Consider the following 17632-nt stretch of genomic DNA (forward strand, 5'->3'; position numbering starts at 1 on the left):
CAGGTGTGTGAATATTGACTATAACTAAACTGACTCCATAAACAGATACATGTTCTTTCAGGGTCAGTTTTGGGGGACAACTCTATTAATTTCTTGCTCAAAGCTGCTCCAGATCCCTTTCCTTCCTCTGTTCTAAAAGCACTGAAGAATATTTCCAACTTGCTTTTCCTGCTGAACAACCCTAAAAAGCCAGCAGGACAGACGGGACTTGCGAAGACACACCAATATTGATCTTTTATCACTAAAAATCCCCCCAAATTGTGTAGCAGTCCACCAGAAGGGCTGACACCCTGGATTTTCATTCAGCCTGAGGCAGAGCCAGGAATAGTCGCTGTCTGAAGAACTTGCAGACTAAAAAGAGATAAATGGCACTAGACTAGAAATATTTAACCCCATCTCAAACATGAGGAACCGGAGCAGATACGGCGAGCGATTTCCCAACGCTTCTCTGGGAACGTGTGACAAATTCAATGATGAAACACAGAATCACAGAATGTCAGGGGTTGGGAGGGACCTCGAAAGCTCATCCAGCCCAACCCCCCCGTCGGAGCAGGAACACCCAGATGAGGTTACACAGGAAGGTGTCCAGGCGGGTTGGAATGTCTGAGAGAAGGAGACTCCACAACCTCCCTGGGCAGCCTGGGCCAGGCTCTGCCACCCTCACCGGGAACAAGTTTCTTCTCATCTTTAAGTGGAACCTCCTGTGTTCCAGTTTGCACCCATTGCCCCTTGTCCTATCACTGGTTGTCACCAAGAAGAGCCTGGCTCCATCCTCCTGACACTCGCCCTTTACACATTTATAACCATGAATGAGGTCGCCCCTCAGTCTCCTCTTCTCCAGCTCCAGAGCCCCAGCTCCTCAGCCTTTCCTCACACGGGAGATGCTCCACTCCCTTCAGCATCTCCGTGGCTGCGCTGGACTCTCTCCAGCAGTTCCCTGTCCTTCTGGAACTGAGGGGCCCAGAACTGGACACAATATTCCAGATGAGGTCTCACCGGGGCAGAGCAGAGGGGCAGGAGAACCTCTCTGACCTACTGACCACCCCCCTTCTAATCCCCCCCAGGTCCCATTGCCCTTCCTGGCCACAAGGGCCCAGTGCTGGCTCATGGTCACCCTGCTGTCCCCAGGACCCCCAGCTCCCTTTCCCCTACACTGCTCTCTAACAGCTCGTTCCCCAACCTATACTGGAACCTGGGGTTGTTCCTGCCCAGATGTAAGACTCTACACTTGCCCTTGTTATATTTCAACCTACTGTTGACAAACCTCCCATTTCTTTCTTTTATTACGATTAAGGAATTTTTTCTGATTAAAGTCTCATTTGATACAGGTACATTAGATACTTTATTACACAGCAAATCGCTATCCCTGTTTATCTAAGCCTATGACTAACTCCATTTCCATTGCACCGACGTTCACAATTTGCCTTCGTTTCACGTTTGTTTCCAGCCAGGGAAGTGCCTGAAGCCTTTGGAAACAAAGACTATTTTACCACAGGGGTCTTTAATGTTCTTTGCACTTTTAAAGAGTTTATTACACCCTAAGCCAGACTCCAAAGACAACGAAATATTGAGTCATCAAAACCCGGGTAGTTGGGAACACAAGGAGCAGAAGAGAAATATTCAACACGTTTGTGTGTTCAGTGACTAAGAAGAGGCCAAATATATTTCTAGTGACTTGACCGTGTTCTAACAACTCCCATTTTAACAAACGATATTCTGATTTATTCATTTGCGTAGCTGCGGAAATTTCAAAAGACAAGCTATTTTAAAATGAAGGCAATATCTAAGATCAAACTCCCATTGTATTTTAAAATATTATTTAGCAGCAATTCTTACGCTTCTACAGTGGTAAGAGGTTTAATTGCACCCCCTCATTCTGGTATTACAGAACCTTGTGTTTAACGCAATATTCTCAAGGTTAAAAGCGCCAACTGTCCTAAATTAAAATGCAAGTTTAAGCGAAGTCTTTTCCACTTACCACCATATTCATTACAGATCTATATTTCAAGAAGGAACTATACTCTGTGAAATATTTATCTTGCAGAGAATCAAGACCCTTGAAAAGCAAAGGGTATTTTTTCTAATGAATAGGCTGTTATCTGAAATCTTGGAAATGTCGTGAGGACTTTTCAGACAGGATGTATATGTTGACAAACTGGAACATAACCTACTTTATTTCCAGTATTTCTGGCCTCTCCCTAATAAAAGAACATGTAAGTCTTGGCATTCTCGGGACATGTCTTGGTGGGATTTTCTCAGGCTAAAAATTAAAACCTAATTTTAGCAACAGTTCACATCAATTATATTCGAATTGCAGTTCTCAGTGTCAAAATAGCACAAAGCCACAACTATGTGGGAATTTCAGAGGAAAAAAAACCAAAACAGCAAAACCAAACCAAACATGATAAGGAAACTATGCGAGTTATTTCTTCTCAACCTATCCCAGGAAAGGACTATAAATTTCTTAACACAACACCCCTCTGTCTGCTAAGGAGCTACTAAAAGGCACGAACATATATATCTTTATTTTATACGATTAAAAACAACACCACATACCACCCATACGGCCACGAAAGAAAGGTTCAAACTAGAAACTAAATATAAATGAGGAAGCCGATAATTAAACAGGCCCCAAAGAAGAAAAGCGTTCTGTGAAACATCCAGAGATAGCGGCAGTGCCAAAAGTCACAGCGGGAAAGTCACTGACTGTACTACACTGAACTTGGAAAGGATCTGACCTTGGGAAGGGACAGAGTTTTGTTCCCGTAACTTCTGTGAAGCAAAATAACCGGGTACCGGTGCCGCGGGATCTCTCACGGCACCATCACCACTGCTTTCCTACCTCTGGGTACAGATGATTCTCCATTTGGGTCAAACTCTGTATTAAAATACAGAATACTGTCTCCTAGAAGCAATTAAAAAAAAAGCCACGAGAGTTTTTGGCAGTTCCAAACTTCTGTCAAAACCCAGCAATAAAAGCACCCTCAGGGGGCCTTTTAAGATGATTTAAACTCAACGAATTAATTGATTTGCTTTTAAATTAATTCCACCTACAAGAAGTCGGGGCTGGGAGATGAACGTACATATACTGTGGCTCTAAGGGAATCATTTGGTCCTTTTGGGCTGATCTTCTGAGTGCACGAATACTGCAAAGGAACATAAGGACATAAGTTCAAGTATCACAGGGGGTAATGGCCAAATCCTCTGGTTACAATGAGCTGCGAGCGCTTGTTCACACTGCTTTGAGGATGGAGATTGCTTGATCGGCTTCTATATGCACTATGTCCGAGTAAAATCTTGATTGATCTTCGTCAATGTCATGTTTGAGGGGTGGAAGTACCCATAGGACAAAAAAAAAAAAAACCGACCCAAAACTTGGAAGAAAGTGCACAATGAAAACTTGCAGGATTTCTTGTGATATTGCTCGTGTGACTGAGGTCCAAACGTCAGAGGATGTAAATGAGTGAAAACCTCAGTCCTCAAGACTGCAGCACCTAAAACTCCTAACAATAAGACTCCTTATACAGAAGGTCAAAGAGAATTCCACTGGTTTGATGTAACATTTGTTCTAGATTCATCTCATCTTCACCTGCCTATGTCCTGTCTTCTAGGGTACCCTGTACCAAGCTTTAAGCGCAGTAACACTCTTTGTTTCAAAAATAATCCAGATATTTCTGTCCTCCTTCCTGGCCATGCTGATATCCAAAGCACTTTGATCAAGAGAGCAGGAAAGCCCACAAGTTTAATCAGTGTCCATCAAAGCCACCAGACGCCAGAGCGACATGACAGGATGAGGAGGTGGGAGGAAATGTCACCCCTGGAAATAAGTCCCCCCAAAATCAACTCCCCCCCTCCCCGTTTTGTCACTGCCCACAATGGATATATTTGGTATAATTTAAAATTAAACACTTTACTCTTCGGTTTTGACGAAACAGATATCTTTTCATTCGGGAGCTTCCCATGAAGAGACATCTGCTTGTCTTCTCTTTTTCGAGCAGAATTTCAGAATCCTGGATTCTGTTAAGGCTGCAGCTTGCAAACAAAATTTCTGTCTCTTTTCAAGTATTGACTAATAACGTGTTCTCAAAGGATGAGTCTCAGGCAAACTGCTTACACAGATAACAGCCTCTCCCAAGACTGGCAAATCTCCACTTCAATGCCATTGCAGTTTAATTCTTCATCTGGGGTGTCTCTTCTAGCAAACCCAGCATCAGTGCTGTTTAGATGTGTACTAACATATTTTGAGCTGTATTTTTTTCCCCTGTAGAGAAGCAGCAATAAATTCCAACTCATGAGCAAGTCGGTCTTACTCTGGGGAAACAAAAACGGTATTAAGAGAAACCCCGAGGATTTCTCTTCTTGTTGCAGTGTCTTACATTAAAACGATTCGCAGCCGCTCGCCTGTGAGTCCAATTCTCAGGAGCAGACGTGGGTTCTACTGTCGGAGCCTGAAGACTCTGTAAATAAAGCTGCTTTTCGAAGTAGCCAGTATAAACTGAGAAGAATACACTGTATGGTTAAACCAGTTAAAAATAAAAATCTGGCTCTACTCTGTGCTCAGAAATATTATTCTGAATCCTGCCTATAGCAGTGAGGGAGAGCCAGACTTCAGCGATCTGTTTTATCAGAATCTAAAGGTTAGTGCAGAAAGGTGTCTTGAAACAGTGAGAGACAGGACATCAATTCTAAGAAAGTAAATTGCTTCTCCTCCCTAAACGAGCTGGAGTGAAATTCGGGAAGGCCCCTGTCCCAGGAGACAAAACGTCACTAGTCACTCACTAGAGGACACGGGCCAAGGCGTGTGGGTGTGTAATATACAGATTATTTCTCCGCTGAACCTGTGTTTGTGGCCTCAGGTACGAATTGTGGGTATCTGCAAGGGGTGACTCCCCACAATGACTTTTCCACCGCCTTGATTTCTTTGGGGCTAAACCGAGACAATCACGTTCCTTCTCCAAGAAACACCCGTCTATAAACTGCAGATTTCCCCACCATCCATCCTGCTATGCGTTCAAATACACCCCGTGGCCTCATCAGCCTCTTCAGCTTTCGACACACTGTCAATCTGTAATGGGCATTCAAGTATAAACCTTTAAGTCTGTGAAGTCAAAACGTTAAGTGTAAAGAGACAAAAACCCCCAAGTTTCCTATGGATTCCAATCCTTCACACTGGCCATTCAAATTCGTTCTTACTTCCACTCCAACTTTCTCTGGTTTTTGCCTTTTTAACCCTCTAAAGGTTTATGTCAACCAAACATAGCAAAGCCGCAGAGCTGTGGGCAAGTTCATCAGTGCTGGGTCTCCTTTGAGTAAGGGGTAGAAATGGAGATGGTGTCTCCTGATGATAAAAACGAAGACATAATGAAAATATAAATTCTTTTCCAAACATACGCTAAGACCATATTACAGATCAAAAGAAAAATCAGCACCTCCCTCCTCAAGCAGCAGTTTGGGGGATGGTTAACATCCTAATGCTCCAGAGGCTGAATCAAAACAATAACAAACACTACCAATAATTACCATCTATTCTGCAGAAAAAGCCAGAAAGGTCAGAAAGTTTTCTGCAGGAATTACTGAAATCACAACGCCTCGTTCTCACTAAGCACAGTAATTCCTCAAAAAGTTCTTGACCATCTTGAAAGTTTTAGCTGACAATGGGATCAATCTGACCTCCTGGGCTTGTGAAAGTCACAAAGCAACTGGTTCCACTCAAGTAATGCCTAAATTAGGGAAGAAATTTTCCTTTCCCCTCCCTTTCTTCAGCTTGTAGTAAATTGGACAAAGCAATTTTGGGTCCGATGGCAAACGGCAAAGTCCCAAGTGCACGTATGAGGAATCCAGCCAAAAGCCAACTTCAGCATCCTTGAATGAAAAGTAACATCTTAACTCTGGCACAATCTGCATCTTGGTTGGAACGTGTACTGGACGTGGGGGCATCTCAAGAGCTGATAGAGATTTATCCCACCTCGGTTGAACAGCTCTGAATACCACGCAGAACTAAACCCTGAGAGACTAAGACAATTAAATTGGCGAGGATTAAGGTCTTGGTAACATCATCTATGTACAAGATCTCTCTCCATTCCCGCCCACCGGCTTCCTGTAGAATAAAGCATAAATTCTTCTTTTCAAAGAACTCAACGTCCTGGCTTCAAGATCCCTAAAAGCCTGTTTGAAGTTCAGTGAGACAGTCACGACCAGCACCTTTGGTGTCCAAAATAAAAATGTTTCATCTGTACAACTAAGATTTTCCTGGAAAGCAGCTCTAGAGAGTGCAGAGAACTCTTACAGAAACCACAGACCATTATCGTCACCTGCTTTAAACAGAGGGTGTATTTCTTCAAACTTACCTTGCGTAACAAACCTGTGGCGCCTGCATTTATACAGGCGTGTTTTGTAGCTATGTAGAACCTCCAAACCAAAATATTCCTTGAAATACGCTCCTTAAGGCCAAACATGTCACTGACGTTTGTCCCAACTCGTCAGTCATCCACCTGTCAAGTGAGGCTGCCCAGCATGAGCCTGTACAGAGTAATATGCTCCTGTCTCTAGCCATCAGTCTCAAACAGGAGAATTTTAAGACAGATCTTGAATTTTGACCACTGGGAAGCCAGAGTTGAACTAAAAAACCACACACCAGTGGCACTGCCAACAAGCAAACATGGAACCGCGGAGAAACAGCACCAGAAGATCCCGTTACCAACGCATCTCTTCGCTCTCCTGGTGATGTTCAGAGCTTTTCCCCACCTCACAAAGCTCTCTCTTAAATTATTTCTTCCCACTGATGTGTCTCATCACTCCTCCAGTGCAAGGCTGCTCACACCTCTTCCTACAGTCAGGCTCATTAGATGGCTCATGGTTATTTATCCCTTTTTTAGGGGCAGAGTATGCGCAGATCTGTCCCCTTAAGAACGAACCGGCGATCTCCAGATCAGCACAGAATCACAGCCACAACTTCCCACTCAGAAATACCCAACGGGATAAAGCGAGACAGACTAAAAAACCAGCTGTTCGAGGTGTTTCTAATACAGGACTCGCAGCCGAACACTGAATTTAAAAACTGCTTCCAAACCTACATTTTGGTAGCGACTCCTATGCTCAGTAAACTCGCTCATTCCACAGAAGTGATTTGTTTTAGCAAGCTGCAATAAAAAAAAGAAAAATCAGACTGGATTAAGAAGCAGAATGAAACGAAGCATTACCAGGAATCGTTCCTCTTTCTCAAGCCAGCGCTGATCTTCTTCCATCTCTTGTTGTTGTCGTATCAATCTCTCCTCCATGAGATGTGTGGGTAGAACCTGGCCCATGCCTCGGACGTCCAAAGTGCCCGAATCCTACAAAACAGACTAAGTTTATTCAGTCTCGCAACTTATTTGTATTAACGGCTCCCAAAACTTACAGATGATAAAAAAAGAGATTTTTAAAAGCCCGAAGGCACAACAGCAGTCAAGCAGAGTTCCTTCAGCTCCTTATAAACTGAAGCAAACCATCAGAAGAAACTCTTTCCAACTACAAACATTTTATCTGCCTTGCTCCTAATCGCTGGAACCAAAAAGATTTGAGGAATTCTGTTTTGTTTTTCAGTAACGTTGTCGCTTCATATATTGCACTTCATTTAAGTTGGACAAGAAAACCACATTTATCAATGTCGTTTTCTTGGTCTTGAGCAATAATGTGACCATCCAGTTGTTAAAAGCTGCAAGGTACATTTTTTACCCAAAGCAAATATGCTTTTTGGTTTTAGCTGACACTTGCAAAACATGTCACAAAAACTTTTAAAATGGATTTTTGAACAAGTTTTTATGCATGTCTTAAGCTTACAGTACTCCATATACTGTATCCCAGTGCTGCCTGGAAATCATGAGCAAGTAGCGTATAAATGAATATTCTAAAGGAAGCCAAGGGGAGTTTGGTAACAAACTTCACAGAGGTTGTTTTTAGGTAACCAATTTCCCAAGCTTTTGTAAAAACTTTGGCTGTAACTTATTATTACGAACACTTGCAAAGCATTTATATGGCACTTTATCCAAGCACGGCACGGGGCATTGGTTAGAGAGGAAACGGGGTTAAGACAGAAGCTGCACCAAGTGAATCTTTGCAGGAGGATAAAATGGAACGAAAAAAGTAGAAAACATTCGAGGCAAACAGAAAAAAAATGATGGAATTTTAAAGGGGGAATTAATTTGATGTTCTTTGCAGTAACTCTGTGCAATCTAAAAGCACCGGACAGGAACACAACAACAGGACCAGTTCATTTTATGTTCTGGGTAAGTTAAAAAGAAGCCTCAGATACTTTAGCTGTGCTGGATATCTCCCAGGAGAGGTATTTTTAAACAGTCAGGAGATTCCATATTTTTACATACATGTTCCCATCTCTATTAACAGCAATAAGTTTCAGCAAAGCCTTCTTTTAACAAACACAAAATACTTGCTATCGCCCACTCAGTTAAGATAATAAATAGTAATAACTTCACCAAGAATGTGTGTACACTCCATGCCCAGCTTCGCATTGGAGGATTTGTTTCAAAAATAAGTCACTCATGACTCCCATCCCACTGCAATAAGGCAATTTAAACAATACCAGAGAAACGATTTTCCTGCAATCACCTCCAGATGTACCTAAATGATAAAAAAGCGTATTTATGATACAGAGCGCAACAACAGCTGCGTCAGGCCTCGATACCTCCACGTTTGGTTGCCACACCGATATTTCCTGAGGCCGATGGTTCCAGGAATCCGCTTGATCCAAGAGAGAAGCCTGCCCAGGGTAAATGCTGCCGGCCATGGCTGGTAAACCATGAGAACCTGGGTAGCCAGACACCTTCAGGGGAAAAAAACAGAAAAAGAAAAACAGAGTTATATTAGTAAGACCCTAATTAATAGCTTCCCCCCCAGGAGCAAATATGAGAGCACAGAAATGACTCAATTCAAGCTGCGACTGAGAGGGAGGAGGAGGAGTGGAAGTGCCACCAGAAGAAGCAAGTCAGGTCAAAATACGACACCAAACCTCTTCTTTATGCCTTTGAGGATGCCTGTCATAACAGTAACTACTTGAGAATAACTACAACAATAGATAAATATATCGAAATATAGCTTTGAGGATAACGATAACTCTTTGAGGATGCTTATGAAAATGGCAGCGTTAAATTATATTTTACCCTCTGCAGTTATGAAGATCCAAGTCCTCTGGTGAACAAAACTAAAGCCATTGGCACGTTTGTAAGAGCTACATGTAGAGCCCACGTTCAATAGCAGCCTTTGCACGTCACCCTACAGAGCCATAGGAAAATGTAGCTCCAGCGTACGTTACAAGCTTAAGTCCTGAGTGGCACCATGTAATTAGTGTCATTAGCTGCACGGCCTGGGAACTTCTCCAGAGGAAAATCAAACTAGTTTTAATGAGTCCAAAGTACTCATTAAAACAATTAAAACCTCCGCCTCTCCAACGGAAAACAAATATCTTGATCGAGGCTGCTGTGTTATGGCTGGAGCTTTGAAAAAACCTAAAATGCTTGAAGTACTTTTATGACAAACTTTTGCTTTAAATTTCTTCAGCGGTGTTAGGAAGAAAAGCGAAACCTGCGAGGATATGATGTGGTGGATCTGAAGGTGGCTGTCGGCCAACAGAAAATCAGAACGTTTCACAGAAACGTGAGGGAGTGGAGCGAAAATCCCAAGGCGAGTCCACCAGTTAATGCCATTTTATAAGAAAAGTAATTTCATGGCTTAGCACAAACGTTAACGTGAAAATAAATACGGAAATGTCTGATGTGTTTCACTGTAGTTTTTGGTATCTGAGCACCATATTGGCTATGAAAATATTTGCCATCTGGGGTAAACCTACGAGGCTCAGTTTGGGGTTTGTTCTGATGTGAAACCAAAATCATTTAATAGAAACTCAACCGCCGAAGAAGTGAATCAATCCCACCAGCTGCAATTGAGTTCTAAACCCCACATTTGACAAAATCCGTGGCCAGCGTTCAATGTGTTTACCTGATAATGGTTTGGCTGTACCATGTGCTGGGGACTTGGATAAAAGCCCTCGCTGGATCTCGGGCTGGGGTAACCGGGCCTGCTGGGCTGAAAATGGAAAAGAGCCTTTAAAAACACCAACCCAAACCCAGAAAATCACTCTTTGGCGAGACAAACATTTACAGGTGGTGCCATCACAAAGGCAAGCTCAAAAAACCCCCCTGAAATAACTATTCTCAAATGACTAACGTTTAAAAAAATACACCTAAAATCACGTTTTCCTCCATTTTCGCTTGGAAAAGGAAGCGACTGAGTTGTTTGCTGGGTATGTCAATAAATGTGAATTCTTTGCGCACATTTAATTTCTTGCACTGAATTACCAGCTCTGTTTGGTTTAACTCTAGAAAGGACATCAGCTAAGGACATAATTCTCACATCAAGTTTCCAGGTGCAATTTCAGCACCGCTCCTAAGTTCACAATCTGCAGCACATAGAGTTCTGCTATTAATTTGTTGCTTTTGTGACAATCAATTCTTTTGCTTCAGTCAGAACACAGATCAACCGGGGTTGTTTAGCGTGAAATTTCCACGTGTTATTCTGGGGACTAGAGTTTCGATCATTAACTTCTGGGTAATTAATTGCCTCAAAATGGAAGGTGCTTTTGATCATATTCTGAACTATAGAAATTTCCCACTACTGAAAGCGGTAATGTTGGAAAATGTTGCTCAGAACAACATACTTTCATCTTCCAAGCAGAAGTGTTCTGTTATTTTGTTTGGTATTAACCTCCTAAGGTTTGATATTAACCTCCAAAGGCATGTGTGTGTGTGTGTGTGTATATACATATATATATATAGATAGATAGATATATTTCTTCTTTTTTTTAATGAGGAAAACTGCTGCTGGATGTTTCAGGAGGAGAAAAATCAACCAAAGAAGGGAAAAAAAACCCCAAATCTCATCATTCTGCCAATGGGCTCCTGCAGTCCTTTATCATCAATTTATGAGAAACGTAATTCTCATTCTGTACTACGATATATTTTGTCTCAGGTTTCTAACTGATATCACTGTGAGATAGAAGTAACTTCGCAGTACAAATTGTGGTATCTGTGCATTATTTCAGAACATATAGAAGTTTAAGGCTACAAAACAATATAGTTTAAGCCCTACAAAGACCTGAAACTTGCACAATGAAATGTTGGAAGAGAAAAAATCAGTTGTCATCATTAGAAAATTACATAAGAAGAGATACTTAAAATCCCTTATCTAAGAAATTTAACTTGTGCTAATGTCATTAATAGGCACATCCATATTTTACACAAAAAGACCGTCTAAATTTCAATCTTAAGACATCTTTTGTCAAGCTTCAGTTTATACATCACACCCAAAGCTCTAATGATGATAATTTCTGATACAGTATAGCTCATATAATACATTAATTAAAGGTATTTATTCTTTATTTATTTGGAGTAGCCCCAAAGCTTCAAGACTAAACAAATTCTTCAAGTGAGTTTGTAATAATTAAGTAGCATATTGCTCCAATTTATGCAGTTTATCTGCTTCTGTAACTCAGAACATCATTTTTTTAATATATACACCAAATCCTGTCAGTTAATCTCAGATGATTAAACAGGTCGGTGGATTGTTTTTTTCTGGTTTTTTACCTTTGAAATGCAAATAACTATTTCACTGCCCATATTTCTTGGTTGCCACAAAGCTACCGAAATGCAGAACCAATCTATCAGGTAACAACCTGGTATGGGGAAACTAAACAAAATAAAACCAAGTTGCTTTCACCCCAGTGACATCCAAACGGGACAGACACGTAATGAAACAAAATCGTTAACTAAAATACATTCTGTCTTCGGAAGCAAACCCCTAATTTTCTGTCCAGAATAAGGAAAATGCAGTTGGTCGCAATCTTCCCTCTCGCTGGCGTGTTATAAATGAATTTCGTGGTGGTTTCGGAAACAGAAAATCGTTCGCGTGATATTACAGCGTGGCAAGGAGAGCCGGGTCACCTCAGGCAAGGATCAGATGATGACAAAATTGGCCAGAATGCCATTGTTTGAACCAACCCATCGAAGGAGGCTTTGAAGAAATAAATGGAATTATTATTTTTTTTTTTTAAACACACATAATTTGCAGTATTAGGTACCTTGGGAGGAGCTTCATCTGATCCTCCGGAGTCCCAGGACACTGTGACTTGTCGCCTGGATTCCATTCTCATCCGTTCCTCTTGCTGCAGCTTCTCTTCCTCCAGTATTGTACTAAGAAAAATGCATTATATTCAAGTAAAACTCCGGTTTGGTGTCTAAGAAACCTCTCCCCAGAGCTCCCACATTTTCAGACTAACGAACGCTATTTGACAAAGCGATTGAGCACTGAAACGCAAACTTCTTTTACTTACATTGCTATGATTTCTGAAAATCATTATCAGGAAGAAATAGGATTTCCAGCGTGCTTTGAATACAAGCAGCAGCACCGAGTTTTTAGAAAGCCGTGGCTGATCTTGCACAAAAATATTTCGCATGTTAACCATTCTTTTGATACGTAATCACATGCAGAAATCCTCAGAGGTGGAGCAGTTACTTATTTTCCTCAAGAAAATATTCTACTGCAGGGCTGCGAAGGTTCAAAGCAAACTGAAAATGTTCTTTACTGAAACCCAACAACAGCTTCACATCACTGGTGGTTTTTTTTCTTTTTTAAACAAAGCAGTCAAAAAACATTTTAAATACTATGTCTTCAGCGCTTACAGTTTAACCTAACCGGGAACAAAGTAATTTAGCCAAACAGCAATATGACAGTACTCACTCAGCTGCTAAACATTCAGGCCAAAATGCTACATTTTCAATGAAGTACAAGAAAAACGAGTTTGCTACTTACCGCTGTTCCAACTATTAAAACAGACTGTTTGAAGTTCCCCGTGATTCCGCTGCCCCCACAGCAGCCGCCTCCCCGTCCCGCTATGCGGGTTATTAACGTTGGCTATTCGCCACTTGAAAAATACCCAGAATGAAGCTTTGAAATCAGGAGCTGCAAAAATTCGCCGGAGCCGCACGTTACAGGGATGGTCTGGAGATGGGAGCGGGGCAGATTATTTACATATCGCTCTCCCCAGCGTAAAGATAATCCTGTAAAGAGCGATTCCAGCTTCTTTATCGCTCTGGTTTCGAGAAACAAAGCTGGGCTCTGGGTTTATAATCTCCTGCTTAGTCTGCTAAATAACCACTCAGAATTACTCACGCAGGGGATGAGATCAACTGCAGCAATCTGGTCTAATCTTGGAACTTTACTGCTTATTTCAAGAATAAATTCCAGCTTGGAGACGAGAACTTTGCTTTTCCTTACTCAGCCAAAACAAAAAAACCTCTGCCACTTGCAAAAAAGCAGAGAAGTCGTCTCGTCTCCCTGCAGCTGAACCGAGTTTATAAGTATTGCTGCAATTTCAATCCATCATTGCTGAAGTAACACAAGAATGTGGAACAAAAACAAAATCGGGCAAGTTATTTGCAGAAGTCATCCTGATATAAATGTCACGGAAACACAGCAGCAGCCCAATGGAGGGAGCTAAAAAGAGAAAATCTTTTTATTTCCCCTTTCCCTTCCTTCAGAATAAGGAAAATGAAATAATTCCTACTTGAACTTACGAAGAACTAGCAAAAAAACCCCACTGCTTTAAAGCTACATCACACTTCAGATATTCGGGATGCATTTGTATGTAGCATGAGAACCCAGCCAACGTGCGTCTGCAGCCACGAACCGTCATTGCGATCTTCCAAGAAATATCTGAAGTTGAAAAACCACAAGGAAACGACACCAAAAACCCACCCAGACACTGAAGGAATAAACCACAGATTTTTAACAAAGCTGTCGATACGGTAGTTGCTCCAGTCTGAGCAAAAGGAATGGAACAGGAGTCGGCTGAAAGCAGCTGGCTAAGTTTAGAGGTGGTTTATTGACAATTCGGGGCCGCTGGTTTAATTTGTCCAGTTTTTATCATAAAAAGGAAGGAAACACCAACACCTACCTTCCTGGCTATCAAAGCCATTGGTGGTATTTCATACAATACCATCCACTTCCATCGTATTACTGGAAATGACAAATTTCTACTGAAACGACTTGTTTTTTAGAACCCGGGCTCAGCTTTTTGCCTGTGTCACCAGGAGACTCTGTCCCCAGCGGGGAGCCCGAGCAGAATTTGTACCGGGATGCCCTTGAGTATCGCTGACAAGAACATAAAATAGAAATGCCTCCGAGGAGCATCACTCGAAAAAAAACCCACAAAGAATATAAATGACTCACAGAAACGTCTTTGTTTTTCCAAAGCGAAGCTCAATCCATAGTCGGAGTAAGAACGTGCCAAGAGATATTTTTGACCTTTTCTCAGTACTGCTTAAGCACGCTGAACAGTTTAGTAGAATTTGCAGAAGGTCAGGGAAGTCAGATCTAGGCATATTTTCCCAAACTACACATATTTTTAGCAGCAAAGAGGAACAAGCAGAGAAGTGTTTCTATTCCTATGATTTCCCGTGCAAATCTAGGGGTAGGACAGACAAACCTAACTCACCTTCTTGGGTAAGTCTGATGAAAAATCTCAACTATTAAAAGTTTGCAGGATTGATAAAACTTGCTTCACTTCCAAAGAATCTTTTTACTGAAATTGGCCTGTGACACTGAAAAGGAAACATTTGACTGGGAGCTTCGGTGTAGGATTATCCGAAATATTAAAACGTAACCTCCCATTTCCGAAGGCACACAAAGAGCAAGAGGCTAATGAAGCGTTTTGCAGCCTCCTGCATGTATTTCAAGCATTTTAAAGCATTTTCTTGGCAAGATTCCATGATGGGAGAGGACTCAAACTGCCCACACTCTTATCAGTTTTGTTTCTTTTATTTATGAGCAATATTTCGGGACCTACATCAAATGCAGTCACTAAAAGGCTCAACTCCAGTTCTCACCAGTTAATTATCTCACTGTTGTCATAAAAACAGACTTTAAAAGCATGAATTGGTCCTTTTTTTAAAAAATTTTTAGAGCTGTATTTAAAGTGACCTGCAGCACTAGGATGCTCATGGGGTCACTTTTCAGACCTGTGCTTCTCTTTACCGGTGACCAACAAAGGGCCAGAGCCACATTCTTAGCCCAGCAATGATATGACCACTCCTTATTTTGCTATTTTTAGGAGAAAGGGCGAGTGATAGGTACTTGAAACAAAATGTCATGCAGCTATGTTAATCTGAAAGCTCAAAATTAAAATCCAACTTGACTTATGATGCAGAAAACCCACCAGTTTTAACAGAATTGCCAACCAAAGGGACACTCAGGGCACCAAAACTCCCAAGCACAAGCTTGGACTAATAAGAGATTCGGTAATTATACAGGTGCTACCTTAGCGATACACACCTGCAGCTACTGAAGACAGCAAGGAATAAATTAAATTTAATAACACACACGTACGAGATCGCCTATGGTTACAGTGAGCGTATAAATATAGCATAGTAAGTAGCCAGGATTCATTCTGAGAAAAGACGCTAAAAAAATTGATATTGTGTGACTGGGGTGCATTAAACACTTTGCAAAGGGTCTCTTATATTATTTACCATGTAATGCAAGCCTAAAAATCTCTTACAGACAAAATCAGCAAGGGGACACATGCTTCCTGATTAAAATACCACAGATTGCAATTCTGGCCCGGTCAGTGACAGAATTGAAGAGCAGCAGGTAGCACCTCACTTTCCTGACTTATTCTCACCTTCCTGACTTATTCTGCATTTTACCACCTCCCAAAACTGAAAAAGGGACCTAGGATGCGAGGAGGAATTAAATTTGTAAATCCACAACCCACTAATTTGTTTCTGCGTTTGCCGTGAAGACGGGTGCATCTCTATCCACCCTGGAAAGATCGAATGCTATAAAATATCGGGCCTTATTACTGATCTAATAACACTGTATAAATTCTACAGAAATCAGCATCTTCGCATTGCGCAGGCAGCTGCAAACGAAGTTTGTGCAAAGCCGATGTTACTATGAAATGAGAAAAGCATCAAATAACAGAGAACACACAAAACGCTTGCGCTCCCACCAGCGCTACTTCGGACGCACAAAAGACGGTTGTTTTTTTTTTCCCCAAAGCCACAAACTTCTCACTGAAACGGAGAGGAAGGGTATCACCGGCTTCAAGCAAACAAGGAGTTTGTTCTCAGCTCGAAAGGACGAGCCTGGACAGGATCCAGAACCAGCAGCACCACCACGCAGCAGAGGCCACCGGGGCCGCGACTTGTTTTCCCGAGTTCATGGGAATCGGGGTTTTGAAACACAACCTTTCCCTCGCTGCCCGAGGTCGCCCCGTCGCGAGGGAACGGGCGTTTTTCCAACAAGAGGCTGAGCAGCGCGAAGGCGGCCCGAGGATGAGCGTGGCGTCTGAATTCCAGGAGATAAAGGTCACCGGTTTGGAGAGGCAGAAAACTCTCTGCTTTGGCGAGAAGAGAGTGAAAATGGGATTTTAGGGTTGCTGTGGCCTCAGGAGAGAGCCTGTCCTCTCAACAATGCTCTGAATCTCCTTGCATGACTAGAGGAGCAACAAACCTCCTCCTTGGCGCGTTCCCCACCTAGAAGCAGAGAATCCCGTAGGTTGTAGGGACTCCAGGACACTGGAGGAGTGGCTGACACGCCAGAGGCTGTGCTGCCATCCAGAGACCGGGACAGGCTGGAGAGTTGGGCGGGGAAAAATGTAATGAAACATAACAAGGGCAAGTGTAGAGTCTTACATCTGGGCAGGAACAACCCCAGGTTCCAGTATAAGTTGGGGAACGAGCTGTCAGAGAGCAGTGTAGGGGAAGGGAGCTGGGGGTCCTGGGGACAGCAGGGTGACCATGAGCCAGCACCGGGCCCTTGTGGCCAGGAAGGGCAATGGGACCTGGGGGGGATTAGAAGGGGGTGGTCAGTAGGTCAGAGAGGTTCTCCTGCCCCTCTGCTCTGCCCTGGTGAGACCTCATCTGGAATATTGTGTCCAGTTCTGGGCCCCTCAGTTCCAGAAGGACAGGGAACTGCTGGAGAGAGCCCAGCGCAGCCACGGAGATGCTGGAGGGAGTGGAGCATCTCCCGTGTGAGGAAAGGCTGAGGAGCTGGGGCTCTGGAGCTGGAGAAGAGGAGACTGAGGGGCGACCTCATTCATGGTTATCAATATGGAAAGGGTGGGTGTCAGGAGGATGGAGCCAGGCTCTTCTCAGTGACAACCAGTGATAGGACAAGGGGCAATGGGTGCAAACTGGAACACAGGAGGTTCCACTTAAAGATGAGAAGAAACTTGTTCCCGGTGAGGGTGGCAGAGCCTGGCCCAGGCTGCCCAGGGAGGTTGTGGAGTCTCCTTCTCTGCAGACATTCCAACCCGCCTGGACACCTTCCTGTGTAACCTCATCTGGGTGTTCCTGCTCCGGCGGGGGGGTTGGGCTGGATGAGCTTTCGAGGTCCCTTCCAACCCCTGACGTTCTGTGATTCCTGGAGGTCTCGTGTCCCCTCTCCCGGTGAAGTTGGGCTCCAGCTCAGCCAACTCAAGTTGCTCAGAAACTTTTCCAGCCAAGGGTTCAAAGTTTCCCAGCACAGAAAGTCCAGCGTCGCTCCGTGTGACCCGTCCCAGGCCTTAACCCCGACACTTTTT

General features: G+C 42.9%; 1 protein-coding gene across 16 annotated transcripts in view; it reads right to left on the minus strand.

The window, feature by feature from the left end:
* PTK2 (protein tyrosine kinase 2) overlaps positions 1-17632 on the minus strand; it is a 204495-nt gene that overhangs the window by 13772 nt on the left and 173091 nt on the right. For 13 of the 16 annotated variants that reach the window (XM_065627419.1, XM_065627417.1, XM_065627418.1 and 10 more), the window contains 4 exons: positions 12128-12239; positions 9991-10077; positions 8681-8818; positions 7200-7331 (listed from right to left, as the gene is read on the minus strand). In XM_065627419.1, the coding sequence (XP_065483491.1) occupies positions 7200-7331; positions 8681-8818; positions 9991-10077; positions 12128-12239 (469 nt within the window). Of the gene's footprint in view, positions 1-7199; positions 7332-8680; positions 8819-9990; positions 10078-12127; positions 12240-12858; positions 13337-14002; positions 14027-17632 lie in introns of those variants that run through there. The other 3 variants (XM_065627428.1, XM_065627427.1, XR_010605715.1) reach the window with 3 other exon arrangements.

This window comes from Caloenas nicobarica, chromosome 2 (genome assembly GCF_036013445.1).
Source record: "Caloenas nicobarica isolate bCalNic1 chromosome 2, bCalNic1.hap1, whole genome shotgun sequence".
NCBI lineage: Eukaryota > Metazoa > Chordata > Aves > Columbiformes > Columbidae > Caloenas > Caloenas nicobarica.